At 26.9% G+C, this 22,361-nt stretch overlaps 2 protein-coding genes across 4 annotated transcripts in view; both read left to right on the top strand.

The window, feature by feature from the left end:
- Window positions 1-391, top strand: part of LOC135928977 (glucose-fructose oxidoreductase domain-containing protein 2-like) — a 60,262-nt gene extending 59,871 nt beyond the window's left edge. The window contains exon 8 of the transcript XR_010572436.1: window positions 185-391. The gene's annotated coding sequence lies outside the window, so the exon portion shown is untranslated. The remainder of the gene's footprint in view (window positions 1-184) is intronic.
- Window positions 392-8,454: 8,063 nt separating this feature from the next.
- On the top strand, window positions 8,455-21,665 carry LOC135928039 (translation initiation factor eIF2B subunit gamma-like). Of its 3 annotated transcripts, XM_065464359.1 has the most exons (13): window positions 8,455-8,466; window positions 8,513-8,537; window positions 8,593-8,749; window positions 8,793-8,950; window positions 8,991-9,156; window positions 9,200-9,302; window positions 17,052-17,141; window positions 18,120-18,259; window positions 18,629-18,921; window positions 19,398-19,478; window positions 20,707-20,852; window positions 21,343-21,446; window positions 21,499-21,665. In XM_065464359.1, the coding sequence occupies exons 2-13, from the start codon at window positions 8,520-8,522 to the stop codon at window positions 21,546-21,548; spliced, it is 1,506 nt and encodes a 501-aa protein (XP_065320431.1). In that variant the 5' UTR covers window positions 8,455-8,466; window positions 8,513-8,519; the 3' UTR covers window positions 21,549-21,665. The 3 variants fall into 3 exon arrangements, with proteins under 3 accessions (XP_065320431.1, XP_065320432.1, XP_065320433.1); XM_065464360.1 differs by lacking the exons at window positions 21,343-21,446; window positions 21,499-21,665 and adding an exon at window positions 20,514-20,659 and having other exon boundaries at window positions 20,707-20,848; XM_065464361.1 differs by lacking the exons at window positions 20,707-20,852; window positions 21,343-21,446; window positions 21,499-21,665 and adding exons at window positions 19,770-19,813; window positions 20,514-20,540.
- Window positions 21,666-22,361: the final 696 nt, after the last annotated feature.

Below are 22,361 nucleotides of genomic sequence, written 5' to 3'. Positions count from 1 at the left end.
TTAAAATAAGATAAAAAAAAATACCTGCCCCATGATAACTCTTTAGTCGTCTCCCATATATGCTTATTTTTTACTAAATATATGTCTCAAACATTGCAAATTTCTTACTTTTTGTCAGCTCAAATATTTAAAGTGACAAAAAGTTTTAATAAATGAATTTTTAAACAAACACACGCAAAAAAAGACTTATAGAATTAAATCCACAATACGAGAAATTTTTCGAAACGCGAAATGGGCTCCCAGTGCCGAAATACCTACAATTGCCAACAGCCGCTGAAAATTTTATGTACGCCTTAGATAAATGCATCGAATATTTGGACAATCCAAAACGTTTTTTTGTCTTCATCAAAAATATGGGCGAATTTCATATTGGGATCAAAAACTTTAAAGCCGAATATTTTTTAGTAAATTTTAATATATTTAATGATAATATCGAAAGATTCTCCCATTATAGAAAAATGGCAAGTAAAAACTTCAGGGAAAGTCAGCCTAAGAAGTATAGACCTATAAAATCAGAAATATTCAGCCCAAGATATCCCACGGCTCAGTGCAAGTTTTTACTTGGCCCGGCCCATGACTCATTGGGATTTGTGGCTCAAATTTTAAATAAATATTATATATTTTTATGTCATGATTTTTTTTACTTTTCTTACATTTTAAATTTCGAGCCACGGACCTTGCCTATATTTATTGATGATGTTATCACGAACCCGGCCCTCCATGACACCACCCAAAACCACCCCCCTAACAAGCTAATTCCTGAAGAAGGCTAGGATTAGTTGAGTATACGTGCGATATGGCTCCCTCTTGGTTTGCTAAGCTATATTCCTCCACCTGTATAAGGGCTAATGTAGGGCTAGCATAAACATTTTTTTAGTCTTAACTTAATTCGATTCGATATAGAATATATTTGCCTAAATTTGGTGTTGTCTAGGGCGCATTATGGGCAGGTGGTTATTAAATATATGATAACTGCACGGTATAATACCTAATATGAAGTGTGGTTAGTATTTAGATGAGATGCTACGGTAAATCAATCAGATATCTCTAGCTGACCTGTCTGTAATTAGGGTGGCGAAGCAATTTTTAGTACATCATTGATACTAAATTTAGCTTATACATCGATAAAATCATCAGATATTTATTGCTGTCGTCGGTTTAATTCAGAAATTAGGACTGCAAAACAGCGATGAGTTTCCAGTTAATTTTACTGGAACTTGGTATGGGCTAAGTCCCGATGTTAACAAGAATTTGTCTATGTAGGATGTCTAGCTAGGTAGAGTTATTTTAATATTCATTAATGAATTTCAAAGGTTTTTTCCCTTCTTTTTATTATAATAACATATAATTTTTCGTAATGATTTGCCTTGCTTATTAAAGCAAAATCAATTTAAGAGGAAATTTATTTTAAGATAGTTTAGTATATAAGATAGATTGTTAGCCATTTTCATTTAGAATGATCCTTTTAGGGCTACACTAAGATCAGTGTATACTAGAAAGGAGTAAAATCATGCGAGGCTTGTCCATATTTGAACATCTAAAACATTTTTCCTATTTAGTGAAACATTTAATTATAGAAATTAAGAAAAATAACATTTTATCTCGCCTAAATAATAAAAACTAACGACACCGCGACTAAGGTCAGATCAGAAAGTGTGACTAAAAGATATTTCACATATTATTATTTATTCATAATTTTATTCATGCAATTTATTATATTTCTTATTCTTTGCTATAAGGAACTATGTTTTTTTCCTCAGTTAGTCCTGCAATGGGAAAGTTTTAAACTCTAAAAGATTTATAACATAAGACGGGTGGCGGGCGGGTTAAAAAATATTTACAAAGGCCTAGTGAATTTTAAATACTTTTGGGTAAAATGAGTTGAACAGACTTTTATTTATTAAAAATCACTTTTTTATTTCATAATATTACTTATTTTATAAGTTTAATTAAATATACATTAAAATAAATAAAGAGTCAAACCAGTCATTCAAATAGTTTTTAAACATTGGTTGAGCGGGCGAGCTCTAAAATTTTTAAATAAATGCGCAAGCGGGCAGGTATTTTTTAAAAATAAACATTGACAGGCGAGCGAGCGGGCGGGCTAAATTTTTTAAACAAAGATCGGGGAGATGTTTAGTTAAAACTCGTCCATTGTAAACCTCTAATTATGATATCATAGGTTTAAGACAATTTTGTGCATACTCGCATTTTAGCTTTGAAGATAATTCAAAACTCTAGGGAGGGCTTATATCCATCAATTAATTCGTGAGAATGAATAAAAATATATCTATTTGACTCTTTCTTATATTTTAAGTGATAACTTTAGTTAATTTTTTTAAATGAATTAAGAAATTAGAAGTATATATGGTGGTATATATTCTTCTAAATATCATACTATACTTATAAAAATAGAAATTTAAAAAAAATTCGTGGTAAAATGATCATTTCACCTCCCATTCCTCTCTGGTTACATTGTGACAGGGTTATAAGAATATTCATTAATGAATAATAAAAAATACTGCCTAATTTTATCGAAACTAGGCATATGAGCTAACAAAGCTTGGTGTGGATATGCTTAAAATATAAAATGTGCCTATGACTAAAGTTATATATATTTTATCGGAACTACATATCGACTGTCTCATGTGGGTTAGGGTTAATATTAATTAAAATGGGCATTTATACTTGCGTGGTTCACCAAGGTGTAAGACGATCTTAATATTGTAAACATTGATATCCGAGACTTGCAGAGGAACCATTTGCACGACCTGGTCTGGCCCGAATTTGTTTCTTTAATTTTTAAGGTCCAGTTAGAATCTTTTTTAAATATATAATATTTCTTTTTAATTTTTATATCTAATAATGGCGATTAAAAATATTCCGTTTTAAAATATACGGCCCAGGCTCGAATATTTAAAGAAATTTAGGCCCGATCGGGTATATTTAAAAAATTAAATAGGAACCGACCTGTGTTCTCTGGCCGGGTTTAAAACCATATCGGGTCTGCAGGTTTCTGATTTGATATTACAATTACTCTATATACGATATATACACCATATTTTTTTTGAAATTAATATTATTATAGTTATACTAATTTCGATTTATGATTATGCCTTACCTTTCTTATTCAGGATTTTAGCGACCCTTTTTTGTATTCTGTTAAAGAAATCTTGGGTGAAAGATATACCACGCACATTGAAGAAATATACATTCGCATAATCAATTATATCATTTATAAAATCATTGAAGCTTATGAAAACCGTGCTAGAAAAGAAAACCATCTTCCATTATAACTTTTACTAAATATAATATAAAAAATTATGTACGACTTAATTATTTATTTTTAAAAAAAGTCTAACCAAGACAAAATTTATCATGTTTTTATAGATGTAATATAATACGACCCTTTGTTTTAATGATAATATAAATGTGATAACTTTTAATATTTTATGCTAATAATATCAATTTCTTTGCTAGATAATTTCAACTTTTTTTAATAAATATATAAAATGCTAATTTAAAGGTTTATAATATTTATTCTTGAAAACTAAATGTAAATTAGAAAAAGTACATTAAGATATTTATCTAGCAGATATATATAGGCATACAATAATTTGACTATTCTATTGTTGTTTATCTTTTAATTATTTATATTGCCATTAAATTTAAAAAAATATTTTAGCTCAAAATTATTATATAATATTAATAATATCGTATAGGTACTAATCTATATAATATCTATTTTATATATAGGCTTATAAAAAAATATATATGTTTATAAATATTGCCCAGTTTATGGATTAATGTATTTAATTTTGTCCTTCAAATTGGCTCCTTATACTAGAATCTTTTAGGATTTGAGTTACAGTTAATTTGAGACTTTCATAATATCTATATATGCAAAAAGAAAAATTCGGTGTTAGTATTTAGATAATAAAAAATAAATAACTATTAAAATATTAGGTCATTTGAATATTGTATGCAACATTTAAAATGTTAAACTTTATCATATTCACTTATGGTTAAGTAGTAAGGATTATAGTTAGGTAATTACTATATTTTTAGCCGAATAAGCCAATTTTTAGCCGGTTAAAAATCGGCTTAACCATGTTTTTAACCGAAAACTATAACTTTGGTCTCGGAGTTTTTCTTGAAAAGATAGCAGCTCAAATTTGGGAGAAACTAATATAAATGAAAACCTTAATGTTAATGGATTTTTTCCAGCAAGCGCCTGAGGATTGGGCCGAATTAGTCGACATTTAGCCATTAGCCAAATATAGTGAGGATTGTCAAAGGCCGCCAGCCACGCATAATTGGGGATGCTTAGCTTTCTAATTTAGAACATAAGAAAAATAATTATTAATACTTTAGGCTATAACCAAATTGCGCCTCAATGCTTAGCTAATATTTTGACTTTCACCTCGAGGATGAGGGAAATTAGCTAATTTCACAACACAATACTGAACATCACAAATTTATAAATATAAATTAGATTCTAAATAAAAGAAAATATTTTAACAGATTAATTGATATTATCAAACTACAGGGGGGGGGGGGTTCCTTTACAATCTCAGGGGGTTCAAAAAATATTTTTTTAAATTATTTTCAAAATTACCTCTTTTTTATTTTAACTAACATATCCTAAAATTACCGTTTTATTAGATAACATCTTTACAATTACACTTGGTATAAAAAAAAAAATCAAAATTTTGAGAGATCACTTCAAATTTTTCGAAAAGCTCGAATTCCAGCGTCCCCCCCCACCAGTGACGCTACTGTCAAACTATATTAGAAAATAAAGATTAGAGGTCCCCAAATTGTAAGGGCTGTTGGAATTTAGCTTTTGCCCGGTTAGTACAAATTTCTACACGGCCCGTTTAAAATTTTTTATTAAGGTTTTCCGGGTCAGGTATTGCAGACCTCTATTATAGATATTCTTTAAAGGACTTAATAAGATTAAGGATAAAAGAAAGGATATTTATTAGAAATTATTAGATTTTATCAAATTCTGATGAAGATAAGAGTGATGTAAGTAAAAATAAAGAAAATTTATTAGAAGTTTTAAAACTTAATAACTACTAAAGCATCTTTCATAGGCATAGACAGGGGAGAGGCAAAAGGAAATCCTCCTCCTTTAGAAATTTGCCTGTTCTTTTAAATATCAATAAGATAATTACCCCCACTTGTATACAATATATCACTGTAAACAAGAATTTAAATTAGTAAAAGTTAATTACTTTTTAAAAATAACAACTATAATTCTAATTTTTAGAAAAAAGAATTTTTATAAATATAAAAGTGAAAACCCAAAATCATTTACATAATTTTAACATAGCCAAAGGACTACAATAAGTTGAAAAGACCTTTTAAAATTTATGGATGAAAACCCCACCTAATACTGTCACCTCTCCCCATCTTTGCAAAGTTCTGGATATACAAAAGGCATCTTCACACTTATTTTAGCTAATCAATCGGTCATCATGCTAATTCTTTTAAATTCTAATAAATAAATTCCATATGGCTTCTTGAATTTAGTTTTTTTTGATATGTTATTAGTAGCATATTTAGGAACCCGTTTTGGGGATAAATGAGAACGGGTCCGAAAAAAAAAGAAAATAATGTTGCAAATAAATAAAGAAATATTTCGTTCTCATTCATTTTATTTACAAATTTTATTTAAATATCTTCCTTAACTCTTTTGAACTTAATACATTATTTTCTCGGTTATAAAGTAAACTCACCTTTCTACCGGGGCTCATTCATTTAAGCATATCAAAAGGTAATAAAAGAGTCATATTAAATACATAAGGTCCGTGATTCAACAACAAGGATAATTGAATGTTAGATTAAGACAAACAATGTTAAAAAAAGGCCGAGTTTGAAAAAAATATATAATTTGTGTGTATAAAGATTTTTTAAAATAGTATGTTACGAAAAAAATTTATATGTAAAAATTATATATCTATTTTCAAACTCCGTCCATTTTTTATGTTTATTTATATATTTAATAAAAAGTTTAAATATTAAATCTAATAATAATATATATTATTGGTATTGAGATATCACCCACGCGAATCATGCCACACTTTCTCTACGACCCTTTATCACGACGACATTTTATCACTCAGTCATTTAATAGCTTGACACTTTATCAGGCGACACTATCGTGATACTTTATCTTGCGATTTTAATGATTTATTTATCTTTATTATCTTTTCCCAAATTGTTTCCTTTTTTTCTATACTTTTTTTCTAAATTTTAAAAAAAAAAAAATAAAAATAGGGGGGGGGGGGGGTGTCAAAATTTTTAAAAAAGGAATTAGATTACTCATATCCCATATTCATAATTTAAAAAATAGACTTTAATAAATGTTCTTTAATTAAAATAATTTTAGAAAATCGATTTTTATAAAGGAAATAAGATATTACAAAAAGTAATATGTCTTTATTTTGTTTTAAATTTGATTTATAGTCAAGTCATATATACAAACAACCAGTGTTGTTAAAATAGCGCGCTACTTTTTTCAGTAGCGATAGCTTTAGCTGGCTACTTTTTTTAGAAAATAGCTATAGCGATAGCTCGCTACTCATTTAAAAAGTAGCGCGCTACTTCGCTACTTTCACTTTTACATAATAAATATACATCTAAAAATTATTAAGATATATTTTTTATTAAAATAAAATTATAATCCATTTATTTTATTTTATTTTATTTTGAAATTTTATATTTAAAAATATACATTATAAATCTAGTTATAATTATAAATCTAGTTATTAAAAATGTGTGAGATTGTTGAAGATAGTGAAATTTCTTTGGAAAATGAGAAAAATATAGATTATCCTTTCCCAAAATTCAAAAAATACTTTAATCTTGAAGAAAAAATTACTACTGGATATCGATTTCGATGCAGGAAAATTTTGCCAACCACTGGTAGAGTCTATGCTAATAAGCATTGAGAAAAGGTCAAAACTTTATTTTTATTTCCTATTATACTATTATATAAAATGAATGATTTAATGCATGATTAGCCATAATTTAAATTGGCTTAATTTACAACACAATCTATAATATTAATATATAGTATTAATATAATATTCAAAATTAATATATAATTAATTACCTTGTGTATGATAATTATATTTTTTAAATCTTTATTTACCATTATTTAATGCTATTTTTATATTTTTTTTATAAATGAATCTTTTGAAAATTAAAAAGGTATTCTTCTTATTTTATAATTAATACAATCATTAGGTTTCCAGATCTGTATGATGATGATAATGTAATAGCTGCTATCATTCATCCTAGTTTCAAGTTAAATTGGCCATACATTAATTTGACTGAATCTAAAGGGTAACTTGATAGGCTGATGGTAACGTTAAAAAATGTTATGCCTAACCACGATACTAATACTATAGCAAGATTGAAACCGCGGCCTTCCATAGACGATTTTTTTTAAAATAAATAATAATATTATTGAACCCCTAGATGCTTTTTTTAAATCTAAAAATACACATTTAAATATCTTTGATGATTTTTTTAATATAAAAAGTGTGATTATTAAATAAATTTAATACTGCCTTGCCCTCAAGTGCTAGCGCTGAACGATTATTTAGTATGGCAAGCTTATACTTTCTGATCGTCGAGTACAGAATGTTATTGTTATTAAAGTGTAATATTGAATAAATTTTATATATATATATGTAACAAATTATAGTCATGTTTTTATACCAATATTTTATTTGTGGAAATAAAGTTATGAAAATAATATTTTTAAAAAAAATCAAAAAGTAGCTAATAGCGCGCTACTCATTTGAAAACAATAGCGTTAGCAATAGCGCGCTACTTTTAAAAGTAGCGTTTAACAACACTGCAAACAACTTAATCAACCCTATTTATAAATTTAAAAAAATTATCTTGAGGGGGAGGGGTCAAATTACCTGTTTACCGCTTTCCACCTTAGTCACGAATAATTTATTAGTGAATATAACTTGTTTGTTACGCGCGTACCTGACTGCTTGACTGAAAAGTATACTTAATGTGAGCAGCTGACTGATCTAAGTGGTTAATTATTTTAAAAAATAAACATATTATTTACTAAATTTTACAAATTTAATATCCGAATTAATGCCATGCTTAAGCGTGAATTGCATAACTAAAATTAGTAAATTATTTTTGCTAACTAAACTTTGGGATTATATGTTATTCGTATAATATTTAAACAAAACATGAGTTACGTGAATTTCGACGCTTGGACTTACTGTTGTAGCTTCCATTTTTTTTACATATTTTATTTGATAGAGCGATTTATTTTAACAGATGTATTGATTTTTAAATCGCTGATTGAATATATTTATTATATTAAAAAGTATTTGTACACTTTATTATTTGTGGATTTTTTTATGTTTTAATTTATTGCAAAAGAATAAAGAGAAAAAGAATATCCTGCAAGTTAATTATAAGGTACCTTTAGCGGCTATACATTTATATATGTTTTATAAATTTAAAGCACCTTCATGAGAATAATTGACAAGGTAAAAACAGCTGAGAATAAATAATGTTAACCGCCACTTAAATTTTTTATGATAGTTTCAGATTATGGAGTTTCAAGCAGTAATTATGGCAGCTGGGAGAGGTTCTCGTATGCTAGATTTAACATCTAAAATACCTAAACCTTTATTATCTATCGCAAACAAGCCGCTGATATGGTACTCTGTTAATTATTTAGAGAAATCAGGGTTTGAAGGTATATTTTGCTTTCAAATGAATGACTCATTAAGTGTTTTAAGAGGTAACAATAGTTACCTTAGAATCTCTTAAAGAAGATATTTTCAGAGCTTTGGTTGAAGAAAATGATGTTCAAATTGTATTGAATATAATAGGTATCAAAGATGATAATGAATGGGGAACAGCTGATTCTTTAAGATTTATTGCTGATAAAATAAATGTTTAAGATTACATATAATATAATTATATATTGAGTTTAGTGTGATAATATATTAGTTATCAGCTGTGATACAATCACTTTTATACCTCTTCAATTGTTAGCCAATGTTCATCGTACTAAAGATTCTAGTCTAACTGTTCTGCTAACATCAAGGCCCTCTCAAATTCCTGATGCAAATATAGGACCAAAATCAAAAATAAAATATGGTTTATTAAAACTTAAAGTTTCTTATTATAATTTTATTTTTAGAACGGGACATTATAGGTTTAAATGATGAAGAAAGATTATTAATATATGGAGCTGAGGCTGATTTTGAAGATAAAATTATATTAAAGCATTCATTTCTGATAAAGTTTACTTAATAGTTATGATATACCTTCATATTATATAAGTGATGAAGCACTTTTAGAGGAAAGCATTGATTCCCTTGTAATTTTTTTCTATATAATGAATAATATTTTTACTATATATAAAACATTAATACTATATTTATCAGGGCTTCTAACCTGAATTCAGGTTTAGACATTTAGAATTTTTTTTGAACCAATAACCTACTAAACCTGAGGATTGTGATCATTAAAGAATTTTTTTTAATCATGACCTTTAAGATTTGAGAAAAACCATATATAATATATATTAACCTTAACCCCTCCCTAACCTTTATCCTGCATACTTGTTTAACTTTAAATATATATTAACCAAATTAAAAAAAATTTGAGTTACATAATTATAACACTGAGCTATTTCCAAACAATAGAAAAATGATAAATAACTCTATTTTTGATATATTTAATTAATAAAAAGTTTTGCATTATTTTCATTATGAGTTATATATAATTATTTTACTAAATATAATTCTTTAATTTCTTGGTTGAAAACCTGAATCATATATTCTGCTTTATAGATATATGGGGAAATTGTAACAAAAAGAAAAGAAGAGTCTAAAAAGAATAATTAATAATTATTATTGTCTTACTTTAATATATTAAGATCATTTATAATTAATTACATTTATTAATTTTCAAATCACTACTTATACTAATTTTAAACAAATAAAATTTACATACTATAAGAAAAAACATTCAATTTAGTTTATGAATAATTGATCAAATTTATGTAAATTATAGTATAACAAAATTACAGACAATTTTTATAAAAATTGAAATTTAATCACAATAGCTTTTTCCTTAATTAGTCTTAACACAACATATGAGTTGGACAAGCATCTTAGACTCACAAATTATCTAACTCCATTCTGATCTGCCAATAGAGGATAGCTAGTAATACAATTATCGATTTATTCTAGTCTCTGGATTTTTTTTTGCTTCTGACACCCACTTCTAGGACATTACCAAGTTATCCTAATTTTTTTTCAAGGTAATATTTCTTTTGTCCAACATTGTCTCTATTTCTAATGATTTCCCACTAAATGATTCTGCATTTTTCTATAGTTTGTGGCTTCTAATGCTCCACCAATAATGCATTTTTATAACTAGTTTCCTATACGTCAATTTGCCTTTCCCTATATTCTGTTCCATTATTTCAGATTTAGTTAATTTAAACTTTACCAGCCATCTGTAATCTATCTAATATATGTTTCAAATTTTTATGTGCTCTTCGTAGTTTCGACCAGAAATAATTATGTCATCTAAGTACGAACCGGCCATTTAGCAATCTTTCAATGACTCATCCATTTATCTCTGAAAATATAATAGATGCACTTGCCAATCCAAGCATATAACGAATATACTTCTTTTGAATCGCTTTTGTTAAAATCTCTTGAGACTCTGATTCTATTTCCATCTGCAAGTGAGCATCCTTAAAATTTATTACAACATATCATCTAAAATAGGAATAACAAAAATCAGCATGAATTTGGATATCGCCATTACTCCTGCACATGTTTACAGAGTTATTACTGTATCCTGGTATTAGTCAAATCAATCTTTTTGATAATTCCAAAAGTCACCAGCCTGCCTGATTCTATTTCGTTTGCATTACAAAGTGGAAGCGGTACCCTATGCGCTGGAAATGATCTTGGCACAGTCTGTATCCTTTAAATGTATTCGTACTGCAGAATCTTATATTCTATCTTATTATCAAAAATTGCTTGATGTTTACTAATTAATTCTCGAAATAATCTACTGATGCACAACTTTACTTGGTCAATAACAAAATTTATTGATTTAGATTGGTTTGATGTGTCATCTTCCCAGAGACCTTCATGGGTCGGCCTGCATTCCCATACCCGGCCCATGGTATCATATTTTCTAGCGGGTCTGGGCCGGGCCTGGGTTTTTTAAATTTTTTTTTAATGGGCTTGGGCCAAAAATTATTAAATTTAAGTTTAGACTATTTAAAACAGTAGCTAATTTAATGAAATATTGCCTTTTTTCTTCTAATAATAATAAATTTCAGTATTGTAAACAAAATGATTGCCTAAATATATTTAAATATTGTTAATTTTCATTAAATAAAAAACAATTAAATGGGCTGGGCTTGGGAAATTTTTTTGAAACTTATTATGGGCTTGGGAAATTTTTGTGAAACATATTATGGGCTTGGGCCAGCTTGGGAATTTTTTTTAACATTAAATATGGGCCAGGCCTGGCTTGGGCCTAAAAAAATTTTTTACTACGGGCCTGGGTCGGGCTTGGTCAAAAAATTTAAGCCCATGAAGGTCTTTGATCCTTCCACACTTATTTTATCGTAGTCTGTTGTTAGCTATTATAAAAATAATTCAAAATTCATCTGAACAACAATTGTGCAGGCAAAGTGAGAATTTTCATTATTTAAAAACTATTAGAAAGATTCTATCTTTCATTGATTTCAATTGAAATTTTTTTTATATGTTACATTACAGTTGAGAGATTTGTGTAGTGTCATAATGATTCAATTTCCATCCAAAAATAATACATATTTGGGGTTTTACATTGTATATTATATTTTAATTTTAGATACAAAAATAATAGTCTAAATGTCTGTGGGTCATTCCATGACAAATCAACCACGATTCGGCCGACCCCCTTCGATTTTTTTAAAATTTGGTAAGCAAAGAAAGGTCAATGTAACTAAGAAATAGCCAAAATTTTAGCCTCGTAACATTTATATTTTTGGAGATATTAGGGTTCAAAGTGGCAAAAATGTCGTATTTTTACCATTATCTGCCTTCATTCAATTAAGCATATCTTAAAAACTATCTAATTGTAAATAACAAATTTAATATCAAAATTACTTTCAAAGATTCTACTTTTAGATAATAAAAAAAAAAAATTTTTTTTTCAATTTCCGGCCATTTTATTAAATATATAAGGACTAAAAACGATTTTTTAGAAATTATACGACCTTCAATTTTTTTTAAAAATTTAGTAGACAACACTGAACTCTTCCTTTATATTTATAAAAAAAAATTGGTCTGGGACGAGGCCATCTTCAGTCTCAAAATCGATAAAGATGTTTAGAAAAGTGTATAAATATTTTCCCGAAAGGGGGCGTCTTTGCATAAATTTATATTTAAATCAGTTTTTAATGGTTTTTCTTGGACTATTTGATATAATTTAAACGATTATTCATCTTGTAAATATAAATTATAATATTTTCTTCACTTATGGGGCTTTCATTCAAGTATAGAAATTATCTATCGATAAAAGAAACTCAATTTATTACATTATTATTTATAATTATTATATATTTGCCCATATAACATATATTTAACGAATATTAATAAAATATGATCCACCAAATATCGATCAATTTTTTAAAATAATGTGATCGTCGCAAAAAAAATAAATTTTTCAAAGTCAAGATATATTATATTTTTTGTGTCTCCATATTATGTACATTGTATTTATTGTTTTGTTTTTACCAAAAAAAAATAATATATGAAGAATTATAATTCTTCCATTGACGTGGAAAAGCTAATAAAATATTACAAATATTAATTTATTATTATTATAAAATTATATACAAAATAAAAGTATCATCAATAACCCAAACAATATAAATATTGGATCGGATTTTCTAAAATCGGCATAGCTTTACTTGTAAATAAGAATAAATGAGTGTTTCAATCAATAAAATAAAGAAAAATTTAAAATTGATTAATCATTCAATAACACATGCTCACTATATTAATTCATTTTTTAATTAATTTCTTGGTATTTTAAAAAAACTATAATAAATTCTAATTATTCTTATAATAAATTCTAATTATTCTTATAATATCAAAGGTAAAAAAATTATTTAATTGAAGCGATAAATTTTATAAAAAACTAAATGAAAATAATTAATAATGTCTTATAAGGATATTTTTGTTTTAAAACTAAATCAATAATTTTTTCAAAAATTAACCAGTTACTTTCTACATCAAAATAGGGTTTTTGGAACAAAAAATGATTATACCATATTTTTACTAAATTTTATATAGAATTTTACATGAATAAATAGTCCTGAAATACTAGGTTAATTTAAATTATAATTATTTGTTTTAAGTTATGATAAAATATATAATATGTAGAGCGAGCAAAACCAGATTAGTGATATCGGTTATTTGGCCGATATCAATATAATATCTGCAATATCGTATCGGATTAACCCCCTAATCGGTACACCTGTAATTATTAGATATTCGGTGATATTTTTATAAATTAATTTGTTTTATCATATAGAATTTCAATAAAATGAACAAAAATCTTATTCGAAAAACTAGATGCTGTAACCCTTTTAAAATACTAAAACATAATAATGTAACTACAAATCTTAGAAATGTACAATCTTGGATGTCACTTCACTCAGATGATAAGATATGTGATAAATGTCGAAGAAAACTCGGAACAGCTATTAAGTCAAATGACGCATTTAAAGACCCTGATATTCATCATATCGAAGAGAACCTGGCTTATGAATCAATTAATACATCATTGATAGAAATTGGAGAATCTCCAATAAAAAAGAAAAGGTTGAGAGAAAAAAGATATCCAATTAAAAAAATTACCAAAATAAAAAAGGCTATAGAAACTCATTTAGATATAAATGCGATTGAGCCAGCTACTATCGATAAAGATGATGGTATTCTAAGCAATATTAAAAAAAAATTTCACTCTTATCTAAAACTGATAAATATAAAATTTTGACGATATTACCAAAGAATTGGACAGTGTCCAAAATAATGAATGAATTTAATACAACAAAATACATGGCAAGACAAGCTAAATTATTTATAGCGGAAAAGGGATTTTTATCAACCCCTAACCCCAAGCCTGGAAATACTATAGACGAATGTACAGTTAAAATTGTACAAGAATTTTATTGTATGGACGAAATAAGCAGAATCATGCCAGGCAAGAAAGATTGCCTTTCAATTTTGACCGAAGACGGAAAAAAGAATACAATACAAAAGAGATTAATTTTAGATAATTTGAAAGAAATTTATATATTTTTTAAAGAAATGAGGCCTGATGTTAAAATCGGTTTTTCGAAATTTGCAAGCATTCGCCCAAAAAATTGTATACTCGTAGGAGGTATTGGTACACATAATGTTTGTGTTTGCAGCTACCACCAAAATTTTAAATTAATGATCATTGGATCAAATTTACCCAATTTAACCAAAGATGATATGTTGCCCATTAAAACATATAAACATATTTTACCCTTAATAATTTGTAATCCGCCTCAACCATCCTGTTATTTGGGCAAATGTGATAATTATCCAGGGTCAACAAATTTACGCCACCAAATAGAAATATTGTTTCGTTCTAAGGACATCGAATTTATAACATACAAACAATGGCTATCCGTAGATAGAACCACTCTTGAAACAATAACCAAGCCAGTAGATGAATTTATCAATGCCTTTTTTGAAAAAATGGAATCTTTATTACCCCATTCTTTTATTTCAACGCAACAATCATTGTATCAAAAAAATCTAAAATTGAACTTAGACAAAGGCCAATATTTAATTTTATGTGATTTTTCAGAAAACTATAGCTTTATACTTCAGGATGAAGTACAAAGTTATCATTGGAATAGAGGTCAATCCACTGTTCACCCTTTTGTTATATATTATAAAGATAATTTAGCCAATATTTGTTGCCTAAATTATGTAATGATATCCGAATCTTTGCAACACAATACAATAGCAGTACATTATTTCCAAAAAACATTGGTAAATTTTTTAATTAATAAAATTTGTATGCCAAATAAAATTTTTTATTTTTCCGATGGATCTGCTGCACAGTATCTAAATCGTAAAAATTTTATTAATATTTGCCATCATGAGATGGATTTCGGGATACAGGCGGAATGGCATTTTTCTGCTACAGCACATGGGAAAAGTGTTTGTGATGGGATTGGTGGCACTGTTAAAAGATTAGCCGCTAGAGCTAGTTTACAAAGACCTTACTCAAAGCAAATAACCACATCATATGAATTGTACGAGTTCGCTAAAGAAAATATTAATGGCATATATTTTGAATATATGACCCAAGAAAATTATGATCACGAAGAAATATTACTCAGGGAAAGGTTTTCAAAAACGAGACCTATACCTGGAACACAGAAAATTCACACGGTGATTCCCACAGGTCTACATCAATTTAAGAGTAAAATATATTCCAATTCTATAGAAAGTAATATAGAATATTTATCATATAATGATGAAAGTATCATTTTTGGAGAGATATCAGGGTATATAACATGTGTTTATGATTCTAATTGGTGGTTAGCCTTAGTTTTAGGGAAAAATCAAAAGGAGGAAGAAATATATATAAAGTTTTTACACCCATCCGGACCTTCTAATTCCTTTACATTTCCAAGTATAGACGACACTCTCTACTTGCCAAAATGTCATATCTTAACATTAGTTTCACCGTTAACTGCTACTGGCCGTAGTTACACATTGTCGTCACAAGAAAGTAAATGCGCTACCGAAAAATTAGAATCTTTTAAAAGTGAGTTATATATTAGATTTTAAAATTTATATTATATCAATTATTTTTAATATTTAGGGCGCCATATATGAAATGCTAAAGATTCTGATTCATATATTCAAGAAGTATAAATTTGGTTGAATATATTTTATTAATATTAATATATGTTATATTAGCAAAAAATTTTATAAAAAATTATAAATAAAGTAATAAATTGAATTTCTTTTATCGATAGGCAATTTCTATAATTGAATGAAAGCCCCATTTATTGTTATTTTCACTTACAAGATAAATACTCCTTTAAATTATATCAAATAGTCTAAGAAAAACCATTAAAAACTGATTTAAATATAAATTTATGCAAAGACGTCCCCTTTCGGGAAAATATTTATACACTTTTCTAAACATTTTTATCGATTTTGAGAATGAAGATGGCCTTGTCCCAGATCAATTTTTTTTTATAAATATAAAGGAAGAGTTCAGTGTTGTCTACTAAATTTTTAAAAAAAATTGAAGGTCGTATAATTTCTAAAAAATCGTTTTTAGTCCTTATATATTTAATAAAACGGCCGGAAATTGAAAAAAAAAATTTTTTTTTATCTAAAAGTAGAATCTTTGTACGTAATTTTGATATTAAATTTGTTATTTACAATTAGATAGTTTTTAAGATATGCTTAATTGAATGAAGGCAGATAATGGTAAAAATACGTCATTTTTGCCACTTTTAACCCTAATATCTCCAAAAATATAAATGTTACGAGGCTAAAATTTTGGCTATTTCTTAACTACACAAACCTTTCTTTGCTTACTAAATTTTAAAAAAATCGAAGGGGGTCGGCCGAAAATCTCATTTTTTTTGCTCATTTGACATGGAATGACCCGTCAACGACATAATAAAATTAATTTGATGTCAAGCAATATAATATTAATCATTTAACAATTTAAGTTTGATTAAAATTAAGAATAATCATTTAAAAATTTTAAATCTAAAGATAGCTTTTATCATTTAGTATTTGAGCATTTTACTCAAAAACAAAGACCAAATTCTTCTCATTTAATATTTGGTCTGTAAATTTAATAAAAAAACCAATTGCCTTTTTAGAAAACTTAATGCTTCATCACTTTATTATATACATAATCAAATTTACTTATACTTTTTTATTAATTTAATATAGTTATCCAAACTTCAATATATATACAACATTGATGGATTGTCATATGTATATGATAAAAAAATGGATAATAACATATATAATTGAAAATAAGTAATACTAATTTATTATTCAATTGAAAATTTACTTTTTTATTATTAGAGGTTAAATATCATTAAAAGGTACTGGGCCATTTTTTTAAAAAATTGACCAGAATAACCAATGTAATAAATTTAACTCTTGGCTATAACTGGAACCTACTAGATTGTCGATTCATTCAGCTAAGTTCCAATTGTGGTTTGCATGCCGATTAAATGGAATTAATATAATGATTATAGAAAAATTCCCGACATGCAACCCACAAAATGTCGCTAACAGCTGACACCTATATTTGCACACCAATCTAGTAGTCATCATTAACTGAGACATAGCAACACATCAGAAATTTTTAAATTGCTTTTACAAAAAACTTATCGAATTTTGAAGCGATTTTTTTCAGTAGTCTCTTAAACTAAATTTCTACTATGTTTTTTATATTAATAGAAATTCGAATAAAATATCCTAAATGGTGGTGAATTATGCTTTACCCAACCACTTGCGTTATTTTTTTTCCACCTTACCAATCAAGAGTTAAATAATTTCAATTAACCGATAAATAACATGGTATATTAAACCAAAGTTATTTTGAATGGCCTAAACTTAGGGCAAGATGGGCCAAAAATTTCAAAAACTGAACCGGGAAAAATCGGTCACCTCTAATATTTGATTATTTAAAGAACGACATTTTTTCTCTGTTATATTGCAATATTTTGAATAAAAAATGTTTTCTCGCCCATATATTCCTTCCGGTTTTTTTTAAATTAAAAAATTTGCAGTTCCCCTTATTTTCGTATTTAGCATTTTAAATTAAAAGCCCAGCTCAAATTTTTTTTTAAATATTAGGCCCAGCCGAATCCTTGGGTCAGGCCTACTTTTGCATATCTCTTGTTTCATGTCCCTGTTTAAAATAACTGCTTATAAAAGAAAAAAATCATAGCTACCTCCTTTTTTTGGCTTTAATAATAATAAATATTATTTAAAATAATATTCTAGAAAAATATCCTCAATTAAAGGGGATCTGATACCTAAATTAATTCAAAAACGCCCTAAAATACTTGTTTCTCAGTATTCGTCCGATAATCTAAACAAATCTTTTTCAACCCAAAGCTCAGCTCTAAATTATATTACAAAAAGTAATTTTTATATAAATATATGCAGGCATCCTAGTATTTTCAGAATATTCACATTTCAATACCCATGTTCATTTTAAATATTTGAGCTCTTGGGAGAGGTTATAAAATGTTTTGAATTGTAATAATTATTCATTTATATTCTATTTTAGAATAGATGTTATTTTTGATAGGTTCACATCATAAATGTCCATCCTATCCATATTTAAATTTGTATATAACTCATTTTAAGGGTTAATATCATTATTTAATAGTTTTTAAAATAATTTCTTATATATATTTCATGTAATTTGCTAATTGTATATTTAAAAGAAATGAAAATTTTTAACTTTCTTTATAGATAATGATTTTAAAAAATATATTTTTTTGAAGATCTTGACCTAACCATAATAAATGATAACTCGGATAATTTGGGCTCTTCTTACCTAACACCCTCTCTACAAATGGGTGATTCTATCAACAATACGCTTAGTAATTCTCCAAAACAATCAGCTATATGTTATGATCTAGCTTCAAAGCCATACTTGGACACTTTTTACAAAAATACCGAAACCCAGGAAAAATCTCATACCCTGCCTAATTTTTTCGCTTACGTTTATAGCGAAATTCCTAGCTCTTGCATTAGGGTCCACACTTTCCACGAATATTGCTTAGCTAATAAATTAGTAATCAAATTTTCATTGAAACAAAATTGATATTAACAGGTAGCCTAAACAGAATTTTTGAGTGAGAGGGGAAAGGGATTTTAAAAACTAAGAGGCTAATATCTAACATACTGACCCAGAGTACACATAACCTCTCAGAATATTTTATAATTAACTCATTAAGGAAGGGGGGAATAGGGACTCAATACTCCTAAAAACCTTTATTGAGCACCCTGAATTTTCAATTTTTTTGCTAATTCTAGATAAAAAAAATTTATGATTTTAGATAAAACTACCTTTTTTGTTAATTTTTACGTTTTCAACTAGCCCCTTCATTTTGAAAAGGCTAGCAACGCCATTTATATTAAAATGGCTTTTTTTATGGTATTTTATTTTTTAATTATATATATTACATGCAATTTATTATGTAATGAAAAACTTTCTTTTATCATATGGAAAAAATTTTATCACAAAATATTGCATAATTTTATCAAAAGGTTGCAAAATCTAGTCAAATGTTTTTCGACGATCAAAAATTGCAACATAAGAGCAATTTGCCTCCTGACGCAAATATACACGTAATTATTATTAATTACAATTTTAGAGTAAGAGTAATTACAAAATATTCGTCATTTTAATTCAATTTTTAAATATTGAAAATATATACCTATTTTTATTAATAAAGAATATTATAAGTAGTAATGTAAAACATTAGTCCCGTCTTTAATTGTCATAAGGACGTAACACCTTGGATAGGACTCATTCACCTCCTTCCTTATAGTTAGTGTTGTTAATTAGTCTACTAATTCCGTGGATTTTATTATTATATTTCATTTTTATTTATTTTAATTTTGAATGTTTATTTTTAGCGCCTGGTCGGCCCCAAATCATATTTTTTAAAACAGGAAATTAGGTAGATTTTTTATGTTTTCAAAAAATTTAATAAATATAAAAATAAATAAAATTAATAATTTTAGTCTTAGTCGACTAATTTAGTGGCTAAAGTTTTTAGTGGAATTTTTCGACTATAACTATACAGTGTTGTGATGATTTAATATAACATATTGACGATTTAATTTAAACACATGCATATATAATTATAATCTTTACAAATGTACAACAAAAGAAGTAATAAAAGAAATTTCAATAATGCTTTGTTTATATTTTAGTTATTTTTGCAAATATTATCATTTTATATGAATGGGTTTAAATTTAATCGTCAATATGTTTCATTAAATCATCACAACACTATTAGCTAGTTGACTAAATTTAGTCGATTAACCTACCTATAATGTTGTTTAACGGCTCGATTTTTAAAAAATGCTAATCCAATATTTTCGCCAAAAATATTACGCAAATCGGGACATTTTCCTCATAGATGGCAGAAAGATTTGGACATCTATTAACCAATCTCAAGGCTATGCGATATTCTTGGTCTAAAATATCGGGTTATCTATTTTTAAAAATCGAGCCTTCCACTACTTCCCTATTCTAACTTTTTCCTTCCGATAATTTTTTTAAATTTATAATATAACTTATTTTTATTTCAAAAATTAATCTTCAAGATATCAATTTTTTACGCTTTTAAATTGTAAAAAAAATTATTCCATCAGTTGAATATTTTTTGGAAGCGGCATCCCAAAAACACTATATCGGATGGGACGCATCCTAATGATAGTATACCTTGGACTAGACGTGTCTTAACGATGATTATATTTGACGGAAACTGCGTCCCATCCCGGACTTTTGACTTTCTATAGTAATATAATACACATATCGGAAAAAAATTGTTTATTTCACTACCAGATATCGAATGATTCTCTTTTGGAACAATGTACCCTCAAGGAAAACGTTAACATTAAAAAGTCTATTATAGGTAAACATTGCTCTTTCGAAAACAACGTTAAAATCACGAATTCTATCATTGGCAATCACGTCATAATACGGGAAAAGTATAACATCTATTTCTCCTTATATTATAAATTTTAATGATAACTAAAGTGTTTTTTTGAATCGTACCCTTAAAATCGATTATATAATTAAGAGACCAAAATTTTAAATGTATATTAGGCGCGGAATCAAGGGGTGGGAAATTTCTCATCCTATTTGAAATTTGTCGGTTCTCGTAAATATCATTTTAAGCTAATAAAATTTCCCCCTTAACCCCCCCCCCCCCACCAACAATAATTTGGAAAAAAATGTAAGTTAATATTTATTTAAATAACTATAATTCAAAATTATTTTTATAAAAATATAACATAACCAATGATTGGGCCCAAAGACCTGCGATAAAATTTAAAGTAGAAAATTCACCTAATCCCCCCCCCTCATCGATAGGGAATCCTGGATACGCTTATAATATAGTTTTCGATTTTAGATTTAAAAAAAAAATTCGCATATCAATTATAAATTAGAATTAAAACATTTATCCTTTTATTGTAGCTCAAATATTAACAATTCAGTTATTTTAAACCATTGTGAATTGGGAAAAAATTGCGAAATCAAAGACAGTTTTATAGGATGTTCACAAAATTTGCCAGATAAAAGTAAAACTACATTTTTTTTAGAAAAGATTAACATTTTATCATAATTTTTTAGGTAAAATGGTTAACGAAGAATTGCTGGATCGAGTGTTTATGGAGATATAAAATATATTATTAAAAATGTTATATTGTTATAAAAAAATCATACGTTTAAAAATATTTTTATGTTCATCATGTAATCAATTACACATTTTTTTTATATTTTGTATAAATAAAAATAATTCAAACTAAAATGATTAAAATTATAGGACTCACAACCATATTTCTTATTAAATTTGGTCCAATGTTTTAACGTTCTATAACATCTAACAATAATAGTGAAGGTCAGTGGTCCGGTTTTATCGATTTTGTCTTTAGAATCAGTTTGGGGTTCTAAATTGATTATCGGCTTGGTTTGAATCGATTGATAAATTATATTTATCATTAATAATTATCAAATAAATGTAAACATTATCAAAAAGTTGCAGAATATATTAAAATGTTAATCCTACACTGCTTCCCAATTTATTGATGCCCTTTTTGTTTAAGATTTGAAGTTAGTTATATTAGAAATCCTATAGATCTATTTATAAAGGTAAGAAAAATAGAATGATATTAATGGCGTAGCAATGTTACATAAATATTAAATTTATAATATGCACTTAAGCACTCTAAACATTCCCATCATCATTATCTGGTTGAAAAACTATTGATAAAGTAAAAACAGCATAAACAATGCCTAAAAGCAAAATAATTTTCCTGATATATATTTTTTTCAATAATTTTCCTGGTATATTGTTTTAAAATAATTAACTAATTTGGTAATAATTTATATTTAACTTTTTTCGATTGAAGGTAAATATTTATCGATTTTTTTAAACCTTATTATATAGAAATTCGTAGATTTTCTATTATCATTTGCGATTCTTATAAATTTCT

The sequence above is a fragment of the Gordionus sp. m RMFG-2023 genome, chromosome 4 (genome assembly GCF_954871325.1).
Source record: "Gordionus sp. m RMFG-2023 chromosome 4, tfGorSpeb1-WG-v2, whole genome shotgun sequence".
Taxonomy (NCBI): domain Eukaryota; kingdom Metazoa; phylum Nematomorpha; class Gordioida; order Chordodea; family Parachordodidae; genus Gordionus; species Gordionus sp. m RMFG-2023.
The sequence above is the reverse complement of the archived record's forward strand: the minus strand, read 5'-3'. Positions and strand labels throughout refer to the sequence as shown.